General features: G+C 35.5%; 1 protein-coding gene across 1 annotated transcript in view; it reads left to right on the top strand.

Moving 5' to 3' along the window:
* Window positions 1–21,276, top strand: part of adcy2b (adenylate cyclase 2b (brain)) — a 149,484-nt gene that overhangs the window by 119,410 nt on the left and 8,798 nt on the right. Inside the window, 6 exon segments of the mRNA XM_056479831.1 lie at window positions 2,109–2,246; window positions 5,830–5,946; window positions 9,646–9,830; window positions 14,168–14,252; window positions 16,563–16,721; window positions 19,202–19,348. Coding sequence (XP_056335806.1) covers window positions 2,109–2,246; window positions 5,830–5,946; window positions 9,646–9,830; window positions 14,168–14,252; window positions 16,563–16,721; window positions 19,202–19,348 — 831 coding nt within the window.

The raw sequence follows: 21,276 nt of genomic DNA, 5'->3' as shown, positions 1-21,276 counted from the left end.
GCACTTATATTTGTAAAAATAAAGGGAGTCACACGGTTGATGATTTCACTTTTGTTTAAAACTTTAGCATTCATGCATCTGCTTTTGTCCCAGAGATGAACCAATAACTATAGGGAAAAAAATGCTACTATCCGAAGGCAGAGATGCTAACCGCAGCTAAAAACAGCTTTGTTTACACATTTGACTACATTACAAATTGCGATAATATGAAAGAACACTTATGAATGTTGAGATATACATTTGAGTATGTGCTGCAGCTTTCTTGTTTTTGTTTCTTGTTTTTAAAACAAAAGTCTAACGTGACTGGTGCTGTAGGCTACTTAAATCTGACACAAAGGAGCCTCCTTCACGAGTTCACAAACTCACAGATGTTTATCATTAACATATTATCAATCATTTTTTCCACAGTAAAATTGCCGGTGATTTTCCGGAAAGGTCTGTATGTGTGAAAGGGGATATAGATTAGTGAGGTACTAGTAAAGCTTTAAGAAAGGTAGCCAAGGCACGCATAGTCTAGTGAGGTACTATTAAGCCTTTCAAAAAGGTAGCCAAGGCACTTAAAGATAACTTTTAGATAACTTATTGATAACTTATACCCCCGGCTGAGCTATAAACAGAGATGGGTACAAATACATCAAAAAATAATTTTGTTACAAATTACATACTCTTGTGAATAATTACCATAATTTGTTTGTTTGTTCAAACAGTTTATTCATGTTAAAATCAGGAAATATACAGTATGAAGATTAGACTGCAAATTCTAAATTGGATTTTGTTAATAGAAAAAAAGAAAAAAATTAGCTAACATTAGCTACCATGCTAACAACACCCATTGACTAAAAAGAAAATGTACAATTTCTAGAGCTGTTACTTCCATGTGCTATATTAACATTTAGTATTAACGCTAATAATAACATTCAAAAAGCATTTTCTAATCATATATTTTAATACTTAATGCAGTTTTAGCTCAAAAAGCGGCTTATTTCCTTGGTTGTCTTTTGTTTGTTTGTTTGTTTGTTTGTTTGTTTGTTTGTTTGTTTGTTTGGTTGGTTGGTTGGTTGGTTGGTTGGTTGGTTGATTGTTTGGTTGGTTAGTTGTTTGGTTGGTTGTTTTTTATTTGATTTGTTTGTTTGTTTGTTTTTCAATTTCAGAGTTGTCACATTGTTTATTTGTGTCTTGACAAATGCTACTACATATTTGGCAATCCATTTAAGCCAGGGGATCAAAGTTCTTGAATTGTTTGAAAATAAAAGACATATTTGATTCAATATTTAAAAAAAAACATAACAGTCTCTTAAAGTTTTTAATAACAAATAAGATCTGATTATTTTTATGCCTGTTTCTTTGATTTAAGCACATCTAACTACTTCCTTTCCCCCCCCCCCCCCCCCCCCAAGTAATTCATCATTAATTTATAGTAAATATTTTTCTTTCACTGTATAATATATTTTCACTGGTTTCTCTGGAAGTATGGGCAATAAACAATTGCAGTGATATTTGGTTCTTCACTCGTTTCTTTCTCCCTCCATTTGTTACACACACACTCAACTATTATATGTTATGTCAAATACCCTTAGTTTAATATTAACATCTAAAAGGACGTAACAATGCCCATATTATATACATTTCAATATTAATTAAATGCATATTTTAAAGACATTCATGATCAAACTATTGTCCATCTCTGGCTATAAACTCTCTAACCAAAGACTTTTTTTGAATACACAAAGGATGGGAAAAGTTGTCCCTCAGAGCTAGTAAAATTGCTTTTGGGTCCAAGGGGAGTCTGTCTCTGTGGGGGATAAGATCCATATCAACTGTGTTTCGTGAGAGAAGTAGTCCTCATTTCAGTCAGTTGCATTTTTATGAAAATAATGGAAGTGAAATGAATAGAGAATGACATTTAATGTTGGCTTCAACTCAAAGCTGATATAGATGCCCTTTTTTATTGTTATATATTCACTCACTATGAAGTTATGTTTATTAATGTGTCTCTGACTTGTGGGGCATAATCATAACCTTGAGCGTTTGAAATAGAGGCGGATATGCTAATGACGTTGGTGGGAGTTAAGTCTTGTTTTATTTTCACTTTTCTCTTGTTGCCGTAGCAATGGGGCAAAGCTGCTTCCTGCACAATGCCCAGGCTCCCCAGCTCCTCTAAAGTCATCACCAACAAGCCCTGGATACGACTCGCGCTCACCATGGCAACAACTGCACTTATCCTAGTCATGGCCGTATTCAACATGGTGAGCACCACTACTGTCTGATACCTGGTCTATCAGTTAGATTGGAATGCTTTTAAAATGCTTGATATAGAAATGACATTTACTACATCACAAATAATTCATTGTTACTCATTACGATTATGCTCAGTTACAGAAATATGTCCTTGCTGGTTTTATTTATGGTTAAGTCTATATTGTTAACAGCCTGCTGGCTTTGTGGCTCATAAATTCAGGAAACTCTTCAGTATAATATACACGGCAGAGTATTTTTACCCAAATAACACTACAAAAAACATCCCTGCTCAATCAAAGCTCTGCTGTAGGTTGCAATTTTGTGTGTTTAGAACACAGAGGGGCACCAAGTACCAAACATTTAATGATGTGAAATAGACATACTGTTAAACTTTAAAGTTTTATGAATCACCCTGTGCCATAATACATTTACAATATTTTTATGCTAAGCATTGTGTATACAGATAAAAGAATAGGACCAATGACTGAACCCTGAGGAATCCCTGAAGTAATTAATTGTGACATAAGCATGTTTTACCTTAAATATTGTATGATATATCAACCCATGTGTAAGTACACTTACTCTCTAACCATGTGAAGCCTATGTGTGAAAACTAAAAGCGACCAAGAAACTGAACCCTGAGGAATCCCTTGAGATAAAGATGTGACATAGGTAGGGCCAGACGAAATCTGCTGACATTTTTCGCTATTTCTGCTGAGAATTTTGGTAAAAATCTGCAGATTTCTGCGGAATTATTTTGGGAGTATCATAACTAAAACCTTAATATGTGAAAAAAATATATATCTTTTTAATCCAATTAGATTCACTTTATTAAGTAAACAAAGCAAGTCTTTCATATAATATATACAATATATCTACTAAAAGATATATGCATTGTACATAAATCAGATGAACATTTTCATATTAGTCAATAATATTACTGTAATTAATTTAAAAAATGGAATAAATATAGATTTACACACATTTAGTCAAGTGAATAAACAGAATTAATGATGGACTAAAAATCTGCAGAAAATCTGCGGAAAACTTGCAGAATTCTGCGGCATTTACCTTCAGCATTATGACATATCTGGCTGTGCGATAGTACACTTACAGTTTACTTATCTAGAGCTTTTGTCCATATACAGTATAAAACACAACGGAACCAAGGACTAAACCCTGGGGAATCCTTTAGGAAACGTGGCTTAGGCACTGTTTACTTTTAGTATCATATAAGGTGTCTAACTTAAATGTGATGCTTAAACTTGTATCATGCAAAGAGTGGGTAGATCGGGTTTATCTATTGTGCCAAATTTATTGTGCCAAAAAGTGCAACATAAGGAAAAACTATATAAAAGTGGGCTACACTATAATACATATTCCTGATTTAAAGATTTAAGTTGAATCAAGTGAACTTTTCTATTCATCTTATCTTAAATCAGTCAAACTGACTAAAAATATGTTAAACTCTGTATAGCTAAAAGTTGAACCTATGTTAAAGAGCCCCTGTTATGCATTATAAATGGTCATATTTTGGTTTTGGGGATCTCCAACAACAGGCTGATATGGGTCCAATGTCAAAAAACACTTTCATTATCTTATAATATGCATTTGTTTTTACCTAATTATCTTAATAACTCCCATAAGATTTGTTCAGCGATTCATTTGTTCTCAAACCCCTCCTTAGCACGATGCTAATCTGAGCTGATTGGTCCGATGACCCAGTTTGTTGCGATTGGTCAGCTGCATTCATCGAGAAACGGAGATGAAAAGTGTAAAGAAAGCGACACACACATTTTCAACGTGGTTTTAGATGAGATATGAGAATATAAAGAGCAAACCAGATACACTACAAGTCGCGTTGAGCGGTTACAAGTAACAAACTCAATTAAAGACACATTTTGCAAGCTAGGGAAAACAAGGAGGCAGCCATTTCATTCACACTTAAGTTACGTACACTTGTGAACTTGGGGAAGAAACTGATCCATGAACTGTGTACTGTAAAGTTTCTGTCAAGATCTGACAAAGTCCCATACATCAATAGTCTTTTCTGATCCTTCCTTTAACAAATGGCCACCGAATTCCCCGTTGCCGATTGCTCCTCAGAAAAACAGCACAAGGCTGGGGCTATAATTCTGAGATTTTTTGCAAAAATAAACTTCAACCACTGACTCTTCACAGCCTCATCTTTGGGTAGAGAAAATAACAATAACTTTCTTTCAGACTTCAGAGCACAGCGTCTTCATAACATGATTCAACCGGGATCTGCTACAGTGTTCTTCTTCTTCTTCTTTTTCTTTTTCTTCTTCTTCTTTTTCTTTTTCTTCTTCTTCTTCTTCTTCTATTTTTTGCTACACTGTTTGTGGACTGGATGTTTTCAATTTTCCCAGGTCTGTGCGTGCAACAAATGGGCGGGGCTTGAGTTCCATATCAATGTCACACCGAAACGGCTGAAGATTCGCTACCCCAATGATTAATTTAAACCACTCTGAGTCGACTCGTTTATAGATAAATCAATAGTTTTAAACGTGGTGCACTTTCAGATTTAAGCCTTAGCTGGATATTTCTCTTCAGTTAGTGCTGTGTTACACACTACATGAAAGGTCATTTTCAAAAACCCATAATAGAGGCTCTTTAACATATATTACCACCTGATTAACATATTGAATTAAGGTAACGTAAAAGCATTTGTTGTCATGTTTTTTGTCATACACTTTTTACAGCATATACCTTTTCATTCCTATGGCACATATTGTATATTATATATATATATATATATATATATATATATATATATATATATATATATATTCAGTTTACAAATTCACAAATATATTACATGACACATTCATTTAGACAGTTGGTTGATAAATCAGGCAGCAGTTTTTGGCCCAGTTGGAGGGCTTTATAGATTCTGTGGTGATTCACAGCACAAGCGGAGTAGAATTAGTGACATCTGTGTGTATGATTTCATCATTGTGGCTAGCATCACTGTACCAGCGCTCTCATCCAGTATGGATCAAATTATGTTATCCCTGAAATGAAGTGACTGGTTGTTCATGTGGGAGAGGAACAACACAGCAATGTGACTGAATTCTTGGGGTTTTCAAGTTGATGTTATTTGGATTCACACAATATTAAATGTTAAGCAGATCAGCTGGGCTTAATAAAACATTGATATTTTGGTGGCTAGCAGAAACATTAGTGCATTTAATTGTGTTTTAAGTATTCACTGTGGTTCTATATTAAATAAAATGCAATTAAAGTATTTACAAGTCCCATACACTACAAACCCTCATGCTTCAAACATCTGAGTATCTTTTCAATTAAATCCTTCACCAACTGGACAGAAACTAAATTCACAAAAGCTTCTTTTCTGCTAAAATTGTCAAGAGGTCATCTTTTCTGATTTTCCCATCTGCTCACAGCCCATTGGTTTTCACTTAATTTTGCACTTGTGTAAAAAAAGTGTTATAAACTTGTGTTGAAGCATATTTGTTACAAATCGCAACAGATGTGTTCAGCTAAGAGTGATGGTGTCTTCTGCTGTGATATTCTTAATATTTTTTTCTCCATCTGTCTTGTATTTAGTTCTTTTTAGGCGAAGACAGAATGGTAGCATCAACTTCACTTAATATTTCTAACAGCAGTATGGATGGGCCATATGGTCAGATCACAAACTCCTCAAACAACAAGTTCTACTTGCCGGTAAGATGCAACAAACTTTATCTCATGCCTTTTTTCCCACAAATCTTGCTATTTTGTTTCTTAGAAAAGAAAAAGTTTAACTCAAATAACCACTGATTTACAGACCCACTTGAAAACAAACAGTAAATTCTCTGTTAAGGCGTGGGTTCCAAAATAAAAAAAAGTTGTCTGTATCTTCAAAGAATGGACGTGAGATGAATCATGAGCATCATGAGATAAACCAATTTGTTTCACTCGCATCATTATATAATAAGTGACTTTATACTGTGCATGATTATGTATGGCCACTCTGTAATTATATTTCACAGCTGGAAAAATGTTCTTTAGTACTGTATAGTGCTTATGTGAAATTAGATCTCAGCAGACATCAAGATACCACACAAATGCGTCCTCAAGCATTTTCGCAGAATATTACATTACATGGAACTTCTGTTTTGTCATATTTCAAGGGACATCAGATGCTGTTTATGAATAGAATCAGAGCCTGAAGTTACACTCCAAATGTGTCAAAAAATAAATAGATAAGTAAGTAAAAAATCAGTGTTGGTGAGTTGGCCATAAACTTGAAATTTACAGTTGAAGTCCCTCCTGAATTATTAGTCCCCCTGTATGCTTCTGTTTCTAAATATAACAAGTTTTAATAACTCGTTTCTAATAACTGATTACTAGATATTTTTTAAGATACTAGTTTTCAGCTTAAAGTGCAATTTAAAGGCTTTACTAGGTCATTTACATTAACTATGCAAGTTAGAGTAATTAGGCAAGTCATTGTATAACAGTGGTTGTTCTTTAGACAATCGAAAAAAATATATAGCTTAATGGGGCTAATAATATTGACCTTAAAATGTTTTTTTAAATATATAACTACTTTTATTCTAACCAAAATACAACAAATAAGACTTTCTCTAAAAAAATATTATAGGAAATACTGTGAAAAACTCTAAGCTTTGTTAAACATCATTCGGAAAATATTTGAAAAGGACAACAAAATTCACGAGGGCTAATAATTTTGACCTAAACTGCATATTTTTTATAATTTCATGGCAAATAAAAAAAAATAGAGGAGAGTGATCACATTTGCAACACTTTTGGCATTTCCTTCAGTTTCTCAGAGACAGTTTTTCTGGAAACCTAAAATTTTAATATAATCAACCCACATCTATCAGACACCCACCCACATCAGTATAATATGTGTATATATAATAATATAAGCATAATTTAAACTTGAACAGACAAAGTCAAATGTTGAAACCGACCCCGAACAGGGGAACAGTTGTAACAACCCACAGGGACAGTTGCAACATTCATTAAAATGAAATGATAAAAAAAAAATAATCTAAAACATCAGGTTGGATTTTATTTGTATTTTTTGGTGAACAGACTAAATGTAAATTGGTTAAAGTGTTAAATTTGTTAAACTGCCCATATAAATACAGACTATTAAAAGAACTAGCAACAACTATGTTTTGGTCCATTTTCAGGCCTACAAAAAAAATCTACAAAAAACTACTTTTTTGAACAATAAATTAATGAATTGATCAAATAACTCATTTTAAAATTAAATGGCATTGAAACTGTAATCAAATTAAAATTGTACATTGTTAATATGACAAGCTTTGAAATGAATATTGTGATAGGGGATGGTTGCAACAACATGTAGCTTTAACATTTGATAGCTTTACCTATTTGATACTAAGAAGTTATTTAAATTATATGAATGAATAATGTTTCACTAAAACTGATTAGACAGTATGAGAAATTTTCATAAAACATACTTTTTTTATATATCAAAATGAGTTTTATATTGAAAGAATGGTCACATACTGTATGTCTGATTTCATTCAGATTGAATAAGGGTCTAGCTGAGAATATGTTGTCAGGATTCTGCCACTTCGGTCTTGTTAATTCCTGTTTTGGTGGCAGAGTCCAAACACTTGTCCTGTCTTGTCTATTATGTTGTGTTCAGCTCTAGTTTTCTGGAGCCGAGCACTCATATTTCCTGTCTGTCTTCATCTTTGTATGAGCGTCATCTTAACGCAGGCACGCGAGGTCTGGGCGTGCTTAGGATGCGTGCGATTTGCAGTTTCATTCTCAGCGTCTCAGTCAAGTTGGTTTCGGTTTCGGTTGGCGCTGGGAAGAAACATGCATGTTTCATGTAAGAGTACGCGGTAGTGTTTTCATATATCGGGTACTCATGTCTTGCGTTCTGTTTGTTTTGGTGTTTAAGCACGTGGCCTAGTGTTAACATTGTGGCCATGTGCTTTAGTGTTGTGTCTCATGTGAACATGCAGTTAATGAGTTTTCTCATTGGCTGCGTGTTCTAGTCCTGTTTTTGCTTTTGTTGATTCTTTGTGTCATGTGCTCTCCTGTCTGTTGTCTAGTCCCACCCTCCTTGTTAACCCATTATTAGTTTATTGAGTTCATGTTTGTTTAACCCAGGCTCATTCTGAAAATGTAGTCCCGCTGATGTTTCTGGAGACCGCGAATTGTGCAGCCGGAGGTATGTACAGCTGCATTTCGTTTTTAAAGTGAACGCTACGGGGCGCTGTGATGCCGTTCCCTTTCGCGCTAGTAGGCTGACCGCTTACCTCCGTGTGAAGGACTTTCCTGCCGCAACCAGTTTGTCCAGTTAGCTCGTCATGTACGTCGGCGGACTTGAGACGCAGAGAGGAGCTGACCATGACGACGATGACCGGGTTCAAGTCCAGGGAAGAGCGGTTCCAGAAATCAGGTTAGACAAACACAGTATCCAAAAAATAAAGGTAACAAGTTCATAACAGGCTGAGAATGTGGTAAAATCTGAAAACGTGTTAAAAATCAGACGAGGGCTTTTCTTTTTCTGGACAGCATTTTTTTTTGTAAATTGTTGGTTGGGTTTAGGGAAGTAAGCGGGCAGGCGGGTCAAACGATGAAACTGCTTGGGTTTAGGGAAGGAGGGGGAGGGTGGGTCGTCCGATAGGCCAGTCGCCCAGTCAATCATTCAGCCAGCCGGACAGACGGTCGTTTGACAGCGGCCTCACGTGGGTTTACGCGAGAACGGCCCGGGCGCAAAAGGTGCTTGCAGGAGAAGTTCGAGATGCAAAAAAGCATGCACAGCGGCCTCTTGCGGATTCGCGAAAACAAAACTGCACAAATACACACCTCCCAGGACGTATTTCGCGGCCTCCAGAAATGTCCACAGGGCTACGTTTTCAGAATGACCCTGGGTTGTGTTTGTTTGTTAATTGTTTCTCCTTATAGTCTCCTCATGTCTGCTGTCCTGTGCCAGTTTGTCGTCATTTTTCCCAACAGTCATGTCCTGTTCCTTTTCAATCTTGCTAGCCCAGCCCAGTCCAGTCCAGTCTGTCTGTCCCCTCGGGGTGGTTTTTGTTGTCTTTTTGTTTTATTTTATTGTTAGTAATACCTATTAGTAACTGAAATTGAGTCCTCACTCCTTTCCATAACCCGAAACCCCTGACCATACAGTATGTAGTATGAATATCATCACTCCAGCTCATTCCTGAATGGAGGAATAAGTCTTGATGCAACCGTCCCCTCTCTCCCCTATATATTTACAACCACTACATTTTCTCAAATCACCATCCATAGAAGGGTGTGACAAAAGTTTTAGGCCCTTAGTAGAATAGTTTAAAAAAATGTGTTGTAATATGTTATTCTTAGTGTTTTCAATGGACTGACTGGCTTGTGTCTTTCTGACAGTATTTCATCTACAGCTGCATTCTGGGATTGATCTCGTGCTCCGTGTTCCTGAGGATAAACTATGAGCTGAAGATGATAATTATGCTTGGCGCTGTAGTGGCATACAATATCATCATTCTCCAGACCCATGCCTCCATCCTGGACGACTACAGCATGGCTCTCTACAAAACCCAGCAACCAGACCGGTACTTAAACTCCCATTTACACTGGCCTCAAATAATCATCACAAAAAATCTTAAATGTCACTTGGTTTAATATTTTATCATCTGCTGCAGTGACATTCAGACATTTTTGTGCGTGTGTGTGGTGGTGGATTAAGTGTTCAGATATTTTTTGGAGACACTGCACACACACAGTGGGTGATAGCATCAAGAATTGTGCCATATAGATATTTTGGGGAATTGTGGAATTGTCTCTTAATGTCTCTAGGGAGCATGAGTGACAGGAGCTGCTGCTGAAATTGCAGGCTTTGTGTGGATTAGACTTTACGGATAATGGTGACCGAAAAGAAACTTTCAAAAAATGACCTATTGTGTTTCCTTATGTTTGTCATTCTTTCTGTGTATATTTTTTGGTTTAAGGCCATCTTTTTTCAAATAACTATCATAATGCATTCAAAATCTGTATACTGAAATGGCACTGTGGACTCAGAGAATACATACATGTTTTATAAAGCATTCATAATATATTATTTTACAGCTACTGTAAAGCCACAGTGTGCATGGTCAGCAACTTCTCTTTAACGAGTACAGTAAATGTCAGCGGGGAAATCTAACTTTTAAATGTTACCATGTTTTTACCATTGTATAACTGTGTTTAGATCATTTTTAATATTACAAAATTAGAAATTCTTTCAGTAGGTAGTGTTGTCGACTCACAGCAAGAAGGTGGCTGGTTCGAGCCTCGGCTGGGTCAGTTGGTGTTTCTGTGTGGAGTTTGCATGTTCTCCTTGCGTTCGCGTGGGTTTCCTCCGGGTGCTCTGGTTTCCCCCACAGTCCAAAGACATGTGGTACAGGTGAATTGGGTAGGCTAAATTGACCATAGTGTATGTGTGTTAATGAATGTGTGTGGATGTTTCCCAGAGATGGGTTGCAGCTGGAAGGGCATCCGCTGCGTAAAACAAATGCTGGATAAATTGGCAGTTCATTCCGCTGTGGCGACCCCAGATTAATTAAGGGACTAAGCCGACAAGAAAATGAATGAATGAATGAATGAATGAAATTCTTTCAAATTAAAAATGAAACAGAATATTTAGATAAATCAACATATAATCTGAAATTGATTGTTAACCCTATTGGAATGAATGCATTGTAATTACATTCCTTTTAATTTTTTGCTAATAACATCTTAAAATTTTGTTGCAACTTACATGTTTATTTTTATCAAAACAACAAAAACTTACTTTGACTTTTCATATAAAGTGAGCATTGATTAGTGCTGCAATAGTTTGTCAAAATGTGTACATATACACCACCTAACAAAGTCTTGTTGTCGATCCTAGTTGGAAGAGCAACAAATCTAGTAGATCTTCTAGTAGATCATTTGGATAAGTGGCAGAAGGTAGATTTTTTGAACTGCATCCCAATCATCACAAATACTGCAGAAGACATATTGGAACCTACATAGACCCAAGATTCTCACAGAAATCAGTCAAGTTTGGTGAAAGAAAAATCATGGTTTGGGGTTACATTCAGTATAGGGTTTGCAAAGTGGATGGCAATATCAACAACCTGAGGTATCAAAACATTTGTGCTGCCCATTACATTATAAACCACAGGAGAAGGCAAATTCTTCAGCAGGATAGTGCTCCTTTTGCACTCCTTCTCATGCTTTAGCCTCCACATTTCATTTCCTGAAAGCAAAGAAGGTCAAGATGTTTCAGAATTGGCCAGGCCAATCACCAGACATAAACATTATTGAGCATGTCTGGGGTAAGATGGCATTGAAGATGAATCCAAAGAATCTTGATGAACTCTGGGAGTCCTGCAAGAACGCTTTCTTTGCCATTCCAGATGACTTTATTAATAAGTTATTTGAGTCATAGAGATGTATGGATGCAGTCGTCCAAGCTCATGAGAGTCAGACACAATATTAATTCTTCTTCCACTGCACCATGACTTTATATTCTATACTGTACATTATTTCTGTTTAGTAACACGGCTTTTGTCTCAGAAAAATCAGACCTGTCCTAATTAAATAATTAAAAATAAAGGCATGATCATATTTTATTTTGGTAAAATAAACGTAATCTAGAGGCCTTTGCCTTTCATATAAGCCACTTCTGATACCAAATGATCAACTAGAAGTCAAGTTATTATTTGTTGTTCCTAAAACTTTGATAGATGACAAGACTTTTGTCAGGTAATGTATATGTTTATGAACAAAATATAGTCTCAAAAATATATTTAACATAAGTCATTTGATACTATATTATAGATAATTTTATACTACGTATTTTTGACAACTACTGGGAACCATTCATAAATGGCCCAGCAGCATTTTTCTTTTACTTTTTAAATACTTATATATTACTTACTAATTGTTTTTTTAATTGTAAAACAATCCTAAAGTATTTACACCCTAATTTTAAGTTTGGAGTAATTAACAATGGGTCATTGAATTAAAATAAATAATAATAATAATAATAATAATAATAATAATAATAATAATAATAATAATAATAATAATAATAATAATAATAATGCACACCTAAGGTAAATCAACAGAACGGAGTCAATTATTCTGCTTATACTACTGTTTCCACACTTATAGACACTGTTCAGACAGTGCATTTTATGACATTTGTTAGGTCTTTGTCCTCAAGCAGCTCCTGTGTGTAAGATATGTTTCTCACATACCTCAAAGCCTGGTTTATTTTTGACCGTAGTAAGCTGTGAAATAGCTGAAAACATTCAATGAAGAGATATGTAAAAGATATTTCCGCCGGTAATTCTCACAGAATAAAGCTTAGCTGCAGGGCGGGGGGTTGTTGTATAAGACTGAATGGCTTTATTCTGTGAAAACAACCATTACATGGATACATATTACATGGATACTTTCCACACAACCAAGAATTAAATACAAGACTTTGAATGAGCTGTAATAGTTTGCTAGCACTTTATTAAACATGAAGCTTGCTGAAGGAAAAATGTATTAACGAACAGCCTGCACTATCCTAACTCATTACTATTATTCAGTTTTCAGTCGCAAGATAGGGCCAAACAGTGGAGTGATGGATAATAAGCAGTTGAGGTTTTTACAATTCCACTAGAGGCTGCCGTGTACATTTTTAACAATTTCAAATACTTTACTGAGGAATGTTTTCTCTTACATGCCATTTCTTGTAAATCCACCAGAGGCCGCTGTGTACTTTTCTGCCAATCTCAAATACATTACTGCAAACATTTACTCAACATACATTCCATTTACACGTCCTTCCTGCACATGTTCTTGAGAAGTCTCTCCCAAGTTTGATGCTGTACAAGGTGAGCTACTGAGCAAGCTGATCTCACTGGAAAGTTGTCCGTACAGACAAAAGCAGTCAGTGTTAGCGTGAAAAGGAACAGAAGTTATGCCAGTTATGCCAGTGCACATATTTGCAGTTTGCATAAACCCAACCCAGGCTCATTCTGAAATGTAGTCCTGAGGATGTTTCTGGAGACCGTGAAATACGTCCCGGGAGGTACGTATTTTTGCTGTTTTTGGTTTTCGCAAAATCCGCGAGAGGCCGCTGTGTGCGCCTTTTTGGCTCTCTCGGATGTCTCCTGCGAGTGCCGTTCGTGCCCGCGCAGTTCTCGCGTAAACCCACCAGAGGCCGCTGTCAAACGAACGTCTGTCTGTCCGACTGGCTGAATGATTGACTGAATGATCCTCCTTCCCTGAACCCAACCGATTTTACCGATCGACCCGCCCGCCCTAAATCCAACCAACCATTTACAAAAGCCGTCCGGAAAAGGAAAAGCCGTCGTCCGTTTTTTTTTTTTTTTTACTACGTTTTTGGATTTTACCACACTCTCACCCTGTTATGAACCTCTTCGCTTTATTTCTTGGATTGTGTTTTAATCTTACCTGATTTCTGGAACCGCTCTTCCCCGGACTCGAACCCGGTCATCGTCTTCGTGTTCAGCTCCTCTTTGCGTCTCAAATCCGCCGACGTACAGGACGAGCTAACCGGACAAACTGGTCGCGGCGAAAAAGCCCTCCACATGAAGGTAAGCGGTCAGCCGGCGAGCGCTAAAAGGAACAGCGTCATACCACCCCGCAGCGTTCGCTTAAAAAACGAAATGCAGCCATACGTACCTCCGGCTACATAATTTGCGGTCTCCAGAAACGTCCTCGGGACTACGTTTACGGAATGAGCCTGGGTTGAATAAACCTGTGTTGATAATAACATTATGAATCTGAATAAGGTTAAGACCAAGAGCTTTGCCTGTTTCTTCCATAACTTACTCCACACAATATTATTACCTCTTTTTGTGTCTTCTTGACTTTTTAACTGTATTTTCTTATCTATCTCCCTCAGGCCGGGTGTTCTGAAAGATCTGAAAACCATGGGCTCCATCTCATTGTTCATTTTCTTCGTCACTTTGCTTGTGCTGGCGAGGCAGGTGAGTCTTTTAATCTGAACGACGATGTGCTTGCATTTTGATTTTGAGAATGTTATCTAAAGAACTCAAAGAATCATTTGTAATGAGATCCACATTTCATAAAATAACATAAGACTCACTTTCATTTGGAGACCTTGAAGGTAAAAAACCCATATAAAATACAGTATTTCAGTACAAACTTTTCATTTCACGCCTGAAATTGTGATTTTAACAGCTTACATAACACAGTTTTGGGAGAATTATTATTAAGGCTTTGGACACAAATAAAAGCTTAATATTTCTAACATTATAAGCCTCTCACAATTTTATAGATTTTCTTTTCAACCTTAGAATATATCCATAATCCAGCAGTCAACACCATTAAACAGCATCAATTTATTTTTCTTTTCTTTTTTTGCCAACATAATAACATCAAGAAAGACCTAAAACACAACAAAACTACTCAAACAGAAGTATACATATAATACCAGTCATTGTACTGCACATAAAATTGTATGGCAGGACCAACAGAGAGTAGAAACAGAAGACAAATGAACACCCCTGAAGACATTGTATCATTTCAACACACAGAGACTTTTTTTCTGTCCAAATATTGTGTCCAAATGCGAATAAAAGTATCAGTTGTGTAGTAAAGGAGATGTTAGAAGATGAGTAGGAGAAGTCTCTCTAATAACTGAGTGCCATCCTTTGAGAAGGGGGTTTATCATTAATAAGTTGTTCCTGGGAGCAAGTTACCAGGCAAAACAAATATTGTTTACGCTTGTCTCGCTGATTTGCATTATAAATGTATTGTTATTGTGTAGTTACTGATAGAATGAGCTTAACTTTTATGTAAAGTAGCAATCATTCTTTAACTAATCAGTTAAAGTGATTGTAAAAATGATAAAAGATGCTTGAGTGTTAAAACAATGACAGCTTGACAGTTTGAAGTTTTTTTAAGTACAATAAATATTTAAAATTAAGTTAAATCTAGCAATGCACGATATTGAAAAATCTAACATTGCAATATTTTTTTATTCTGCGATATATATTGTAATAGAAAACAATTTCACTAGATTTGTTGAATAACTATTAGGAAGGAATTTTCATATGTATAAATCATAAGAAACAATCTACAAGCATAGATAAATTCAATAAAGGAAAAGATTCCAATTAAATAAACAGCGTTTTATTGTTTTCAGAGGAGTTGATCTGTATTAATTGGTATATACTAATTATAAATAATTAAATGTCTTCGTAGTCTTCATTTGATAAACAACTCAATAAAATGAATCAATATATTTTTGTCAAAGTTACAAACGGTACTATTTCTTATGCCTGAGTGTAGTTAAAACCCTCACACAGTCAGAGGCCTCAAAAATAATTGCAAAATGCTAAATTATAATCCAGATTCAACATTGTATATACACGCCATGTGACAATTGCGAATGATAACAAAGCGATTTATTGTGCAGCCCTAGTAAAATCAATTCGAGGTTATGCAAAAGTAACTTTGTTTATGTGAGATCATAAAACTTACTTTATTTTTTTATTTAATTTAATAACAGAAGGTAATTTTATAATTAAATCAACAACAAATTAATGTTTTGCATGAACTATCCTTTTAAATTCTGCCACAGCGTTCATTTACTTTCATTTTATTGCTCTTGTTTTTTTATCAGCACTCAACAGCTTCTAACTGTACATTACCATAAAACTTTCCCTGTTAAAAGCATTTAATAAATAGCTCTGTTTTGACAGGACACTATAGAAAGAATGTTGTGCTATTGAGTCTGCTTTGAAACCTTTTCACTATCTCTGCAGGTCGTCCGTTGGTCAGACTTGATTTTTTCCAGTGTGTGCTTTTAATTCTGTTACGAGAGGCTGTTTGTCCCTAGATAATAGGTCTGTCTGATGAACTCTGTATTTGAAATGCGCAGTTAGGTGGATTCATTTATAAGTAATGCAGTTGGGGTTGATCAGGTGATAGGTAAGCCGAGGGCTGATTTTTCTCCACTGAAATGAACTAGACAAAAAAATAAGCAAAGAATGACTATCAGCGCATACTTAATGCCCTTCAAGGTGCCATTTACACTCATTCGAGAAATCTTTTTTTTTCATGATGAATGCCTGCTGAAACACAAAGCTGCAACTCAGAGAAAATTGGTGCAATTTTTCATGATAGCGGCCCCTTTATGCAAGAAAAACTCATAAATAAATAAGATGAGCTGTCCTTGTGTGCATTTGATTCTGCTTTCTTTGTCATCTTGAAAGCCACATCAAATGATCAGATGTGTACCATCTCTTTACCTCTGTGTCCTCTTGTAACAGAATGAATATTACTGTAGGTTAGACTTCCTCTGGAGGAACAAGTTTAAGAAGGAGTGTGAGGAGATCGAGACCATGGAGAACCTGAATCGGGTGCTTTTGGAGAACGTTCTACCTGCCCATGTGGCCGAACATTTCTTGGGACGGAACTGGAAGAATGAGGTAAGTGATGTCCAAATGTCTGCGAATATAATATATATGGAATACAGTATATGTATAAATACAGTTGAAGTCAGAATTATTAGCCTCCCCCCATTGAATTTTTCCTTTTTAAATATTTCACAAATGAGGTTTAACAAATCAAGGACATTTTCACAGTATGTCAGATAATATTTTTTCTTATGGGGAAAGTTTTTTTTGTTTGTTTTATTTCAGCTAGAATAAAAGCAGTTTTTAATTTTTAAAAAAACATTTTAAGGTCAAAATTATTAGCCCCTTTAAGCGAAATTTTTTCAATAGTCTACAGAACAAACCATCATTATACAATAACTTGCATAATTACTCTAACCTGCCTAGTTAACCTAATTAACCTAGTTAAGCCTTTAAATGTCACTTTAAGCTGCTAGAAGTGTCTTGAAAAATATCTAGTCAAACATTATTTACTGTCATCAAGGCTAAGATAAAAGAAATCAGTTATTAGAAATGAGTTATTAAAACTATTATGTTTAGAATATATACTTTATATTTATATATATATATACTACCACATTAGGTTTCTAGAAAAGAAGAGGGATTGTCAATGTTTTCTTTTTTCAATTTTAAAATATTTTTACTATTTAAAATAACAGTTTTTTAGTTCAATATATTTTAAAATGTACTTTTTTCATGTAGTTTCAAAGCTGAATTTTAGCATAGTTACTAAATACTAGTCATATGATCTTCCAGAAATCATTAAAATATGCTGATTTGCTGCTCAGAAAAAAACATAATTATGTTGAAAACAACTGAGTAGAATATTTGCTGTTTTCTTTGATGAATAAAAAGTTCATAAGATCAGCATTTATATATATTGTAAAAGTTTGTGACATTATAAATGTTTTTATCATCACGTTTGATCAATTTAAAGGGTAATAAAACCCCCTTCTTTTGGTCAAAGAGCATAGGATCACCAAGAGGCGACACTTATGTGCAATTTGGGAAACAGCCACTAGATGGCGCGGCGGCCATTTTGGAATGAAAATTCTAATAGAACAATAGCATATTATAAGTCTGTAAAATAAACTATTAAAAGTGCAGATGATTGTGATAGTAAGTGTTTTATTGTCGTCTTTCAGGTTGTATCTCAGCTTTAATGCACTTTTTAAATAAATAAAAAAACAAAGCAGCTGCTTGCCATTGCGACAGCAATAAGATCCAATGGACAGCCGACCGCTTTTACTCCAAAATGGCGGAATCACGGGGCTGTTGCTGGGTGCTGCTGTTGCATTTGAAGGTTCTATTGAGTGTCGTCTCTTGGTCATTCTAGGCTCTTTGTTTTGGTCTAAGTCTACCTCTGAATTTTTTCAAAAAATGCTTCATAATAAAGAGGGGGGCAAACAACTGTCATTTAGCTCACAAAATGAGACACAAACCGTGAGACCCGTGATTTTGTAGTTTACAAAGTTAAAATGCAAATAATTAAACAGTAAGTAATTTAATGCCCTGCTGCATATGTTGTTCGTAATTTCATATACACATAACCACAAATTGTTATATCATCATAAAGGTAATTGTGTTGATATAAACACTATAAATGAGGGGACTTCTCTCCTCCTGAATCTCCGGGTCTGAATGCAAACACAGTGGATAGCCGTGCAGCAGGTCTGATGCCCTATCTATTCTAACCATTAGCCCTGCCGGTAATCTGGAGGATTTCAAACATAGGCGAACAGAACAGCATGGATAAAGGGGATGTGTCTAAATGGTAACAAACTCAACTGATAAAAGACAAAGTCCACCATTCTCTAATTCTCATACAGCTCTCTCGACACAAATGCCAGAAGATTTTAAACCCAGAAGATGAAATTAGCTGACAAAAGCTCAAAATTATACAGTTTTCCCCACAAGTAAACCTAACAGGTGCTAATGTTGTCTTAACTGATGCTCAGCACACACAAATCTGTTAAAATGTCATGAACCTTTAAAGCATCCTTGCTAAAGCATCTTTGCTTTCTTTTCATTTCTTGAGCAGAATTCAGCATATTAGAATGATTGGCAACACTTTAGCTGAAGTCACATTTCACTACTAGCTTATTATCTGCCTATTATTGCAATATGAATGTGTTTAATAGTTATAAAGGAAGATTTTATTCTACCCTAATCTTACCCAAAACCTAAACCCAATTTCCACCTAGCTATTAATAAGCAGCTAATTAGCAGTTTATTGAACTAACAGCCTTAGTTAATAGTTTGTTAACAGCATGAATTGTGACTTAACATCTAGCGTTACTGAATGATTCTTATTTCTTAGCTAATTTTGTTAAATGTTTTAGAATATATGTGACTCCTACATAACTTATTTTACTCCTGTTTGGATTTAGGAAACTGTAGGTTGTCCTAATTTTGATCCTTGCAAAAAAAATAATAATAATAAATACAATGTAATGAAAAACTTCCAGAATTATGCATAGTTGTGTGCTGTTTTTTCCCCTCCCTTTTGACAGGACCTCTACCATCAGTCATACGATACTGTGTGTGTGATGTTCGCATCCATCCCAGACTTCAAGGAATTCTACACAGAATCTGATGTTAATAAAGAGGGGTTGGAGTGTCTCAGGCTTCTCAATGAGATTATAGCAGATTTTGATGAGGTATGATCACAGACCCATCAATATTTTGATTTTGCTTCCATACATACTACATTTAAAGGGATAGTTCACCCTGAAATGAGAAATTACGTTTACATAAACACCTCTTGTTCCAAACCTATATGGGTTGCTTTCTTCTCTGAGCACATAAAAAGACATTTTGAAGAAAGCAGCCAGTTGATTTCCATGGGAGGAATAAATAATATGGAAGTCAATAGGCACTGTCAGCCCTTTAGCTGCTAACATTCTTCAAATTATCTATTGTGTAACAATTATCTATTGTTAAACAGAATAAAGATGCGAGTAAACTGTGAATACATTTACATTTTTGGGTGAACTGTTGCTTTAAGAATGTGTGAAGATATAAATGCCACCTTTGATAACTAATCTTTCTTAAGCCCTGCCTTATAAACATTACTGGTAAACTGCCAAATAAACAATTGGTCTTATGCAATGCACGCCTACTTAACTTTGGATAGTTTTAAACAGCATCTTCTAGAAATGATCTGAAAATAACATTACAGTGCTAAAAAGTTACGCTTGATGCACACTGCACTGATTCTGCATCAGAAAATCGTCAGGATCATCAGCTTCCACTAAATCCACCTATAAATGCCAGATAAAAACAAAATGAACAGTGGCTGCTTTACATGCTTAGGCGGTCTCTTCCAGTTCCAGTGGGTGGTTCTTGGCTAGAATAAGCTGAAAAGTGGATCAGACTAGTCAAAAGTCTGGCTTTTTGAGATAAGAGCAATTATGTAATGCTTTAATAGCAAAAAATAAAATAAAATAAAATGTGTTAGATTGAAAGCTTGACATATTAACATTAATTAAGGCTTGGGTGAGCTTTAATAAAGGACCAAATAATCACCACTAAATTAAACCAATGTGACTGCAGATGTATTTTGATGTTTTTGATTCATTTTAAATGCGGTGAACTTAAATTTATTTCATTCATAAAACTCTAGATGCCTAATAGGTCTTCTAAAGTCAAATAGTTCGTAAACAGTGTCTATATGTGTTTAATTAATTTTATGCGTTTAATAATTCAGTTTATTTCTCAGTTGTGACATTTTTCATGTTTAACTTTGAATATATTATTTGTTATTTATCTTTTTAAACAAAGAAGGTTATTGCACGTCATCTAGGGCTGTTTAAAAAAAATCTCATTTCAAATATTCCTCGAATTTATTTAACAAAGGCACATTTCTAACACCAAACCTCCAAACTATACTGACTTAAGTTGCTCTATCTTTTCCAACTGATCCGACTTGCGGTTTTCCGAAAACTGACCTGGAAAATTCAGAAAAGTCCCATTGACTTAACATTGGACCAAACTTTCTGACCTCATAATTTTTCGCCAGACTGTCATACAGACTAAAGTTTACACTCATTTAACCAATCTGCCAATCACTGATGACCTTTCAACTTACTAGTCACACCCTAGCAACCACTTACGGCACCCTAGCTACTGTCCCATAGACTTCCATTATTAAAAAAACTACCATTGACTTTACATTGAACATACTAACAACACACCAATCCATACTAGAAACATACTAACAACATGCTAATTCATACAAAATTCATGCTAACAGCATGCTAGTTTATACTAAAAACATGCTAGCAGCATGATTATTAATACTGGAACCATGCTAATAACATGCTAATTTATGTTAGCAACTGCCTAGCAACTACTCAGAACACCTTAGCAACACTTTACCAACCACCTAGCAACACCTTAGCAATGACCTATAACGCCTTAGCAACTGCCTAGCAACCACCTAGCAATGCCTTAGCAACTACTCAGAACGGCTTAGCAACCACCTAGCAACACCGTAGCAACTGCCTAGCAACCACTCAGAACACCCTAGCAACACCTTAGCAATGACCATAGAACACCTTAGCAACTGCCTAGCAACACCTTAGCA

Source organism: Danio aesculapii, chromosome 19 (assembly GCF_903798145.1).
Source record: "Danio aesculapii chromosome 19, fDanAes4.1, whole genome shotgun sequence".
Classification (NCBI taxonomy): domain Eukaryota; kingdom Metazoa; phylum Chordata; class Actinopteri; order Cypriniformes; family Danionidae; genus Danio; species Danio aesculapii.
This window is presented reverse-complemented; position numbering and strand designations above follow the sequence as displayed.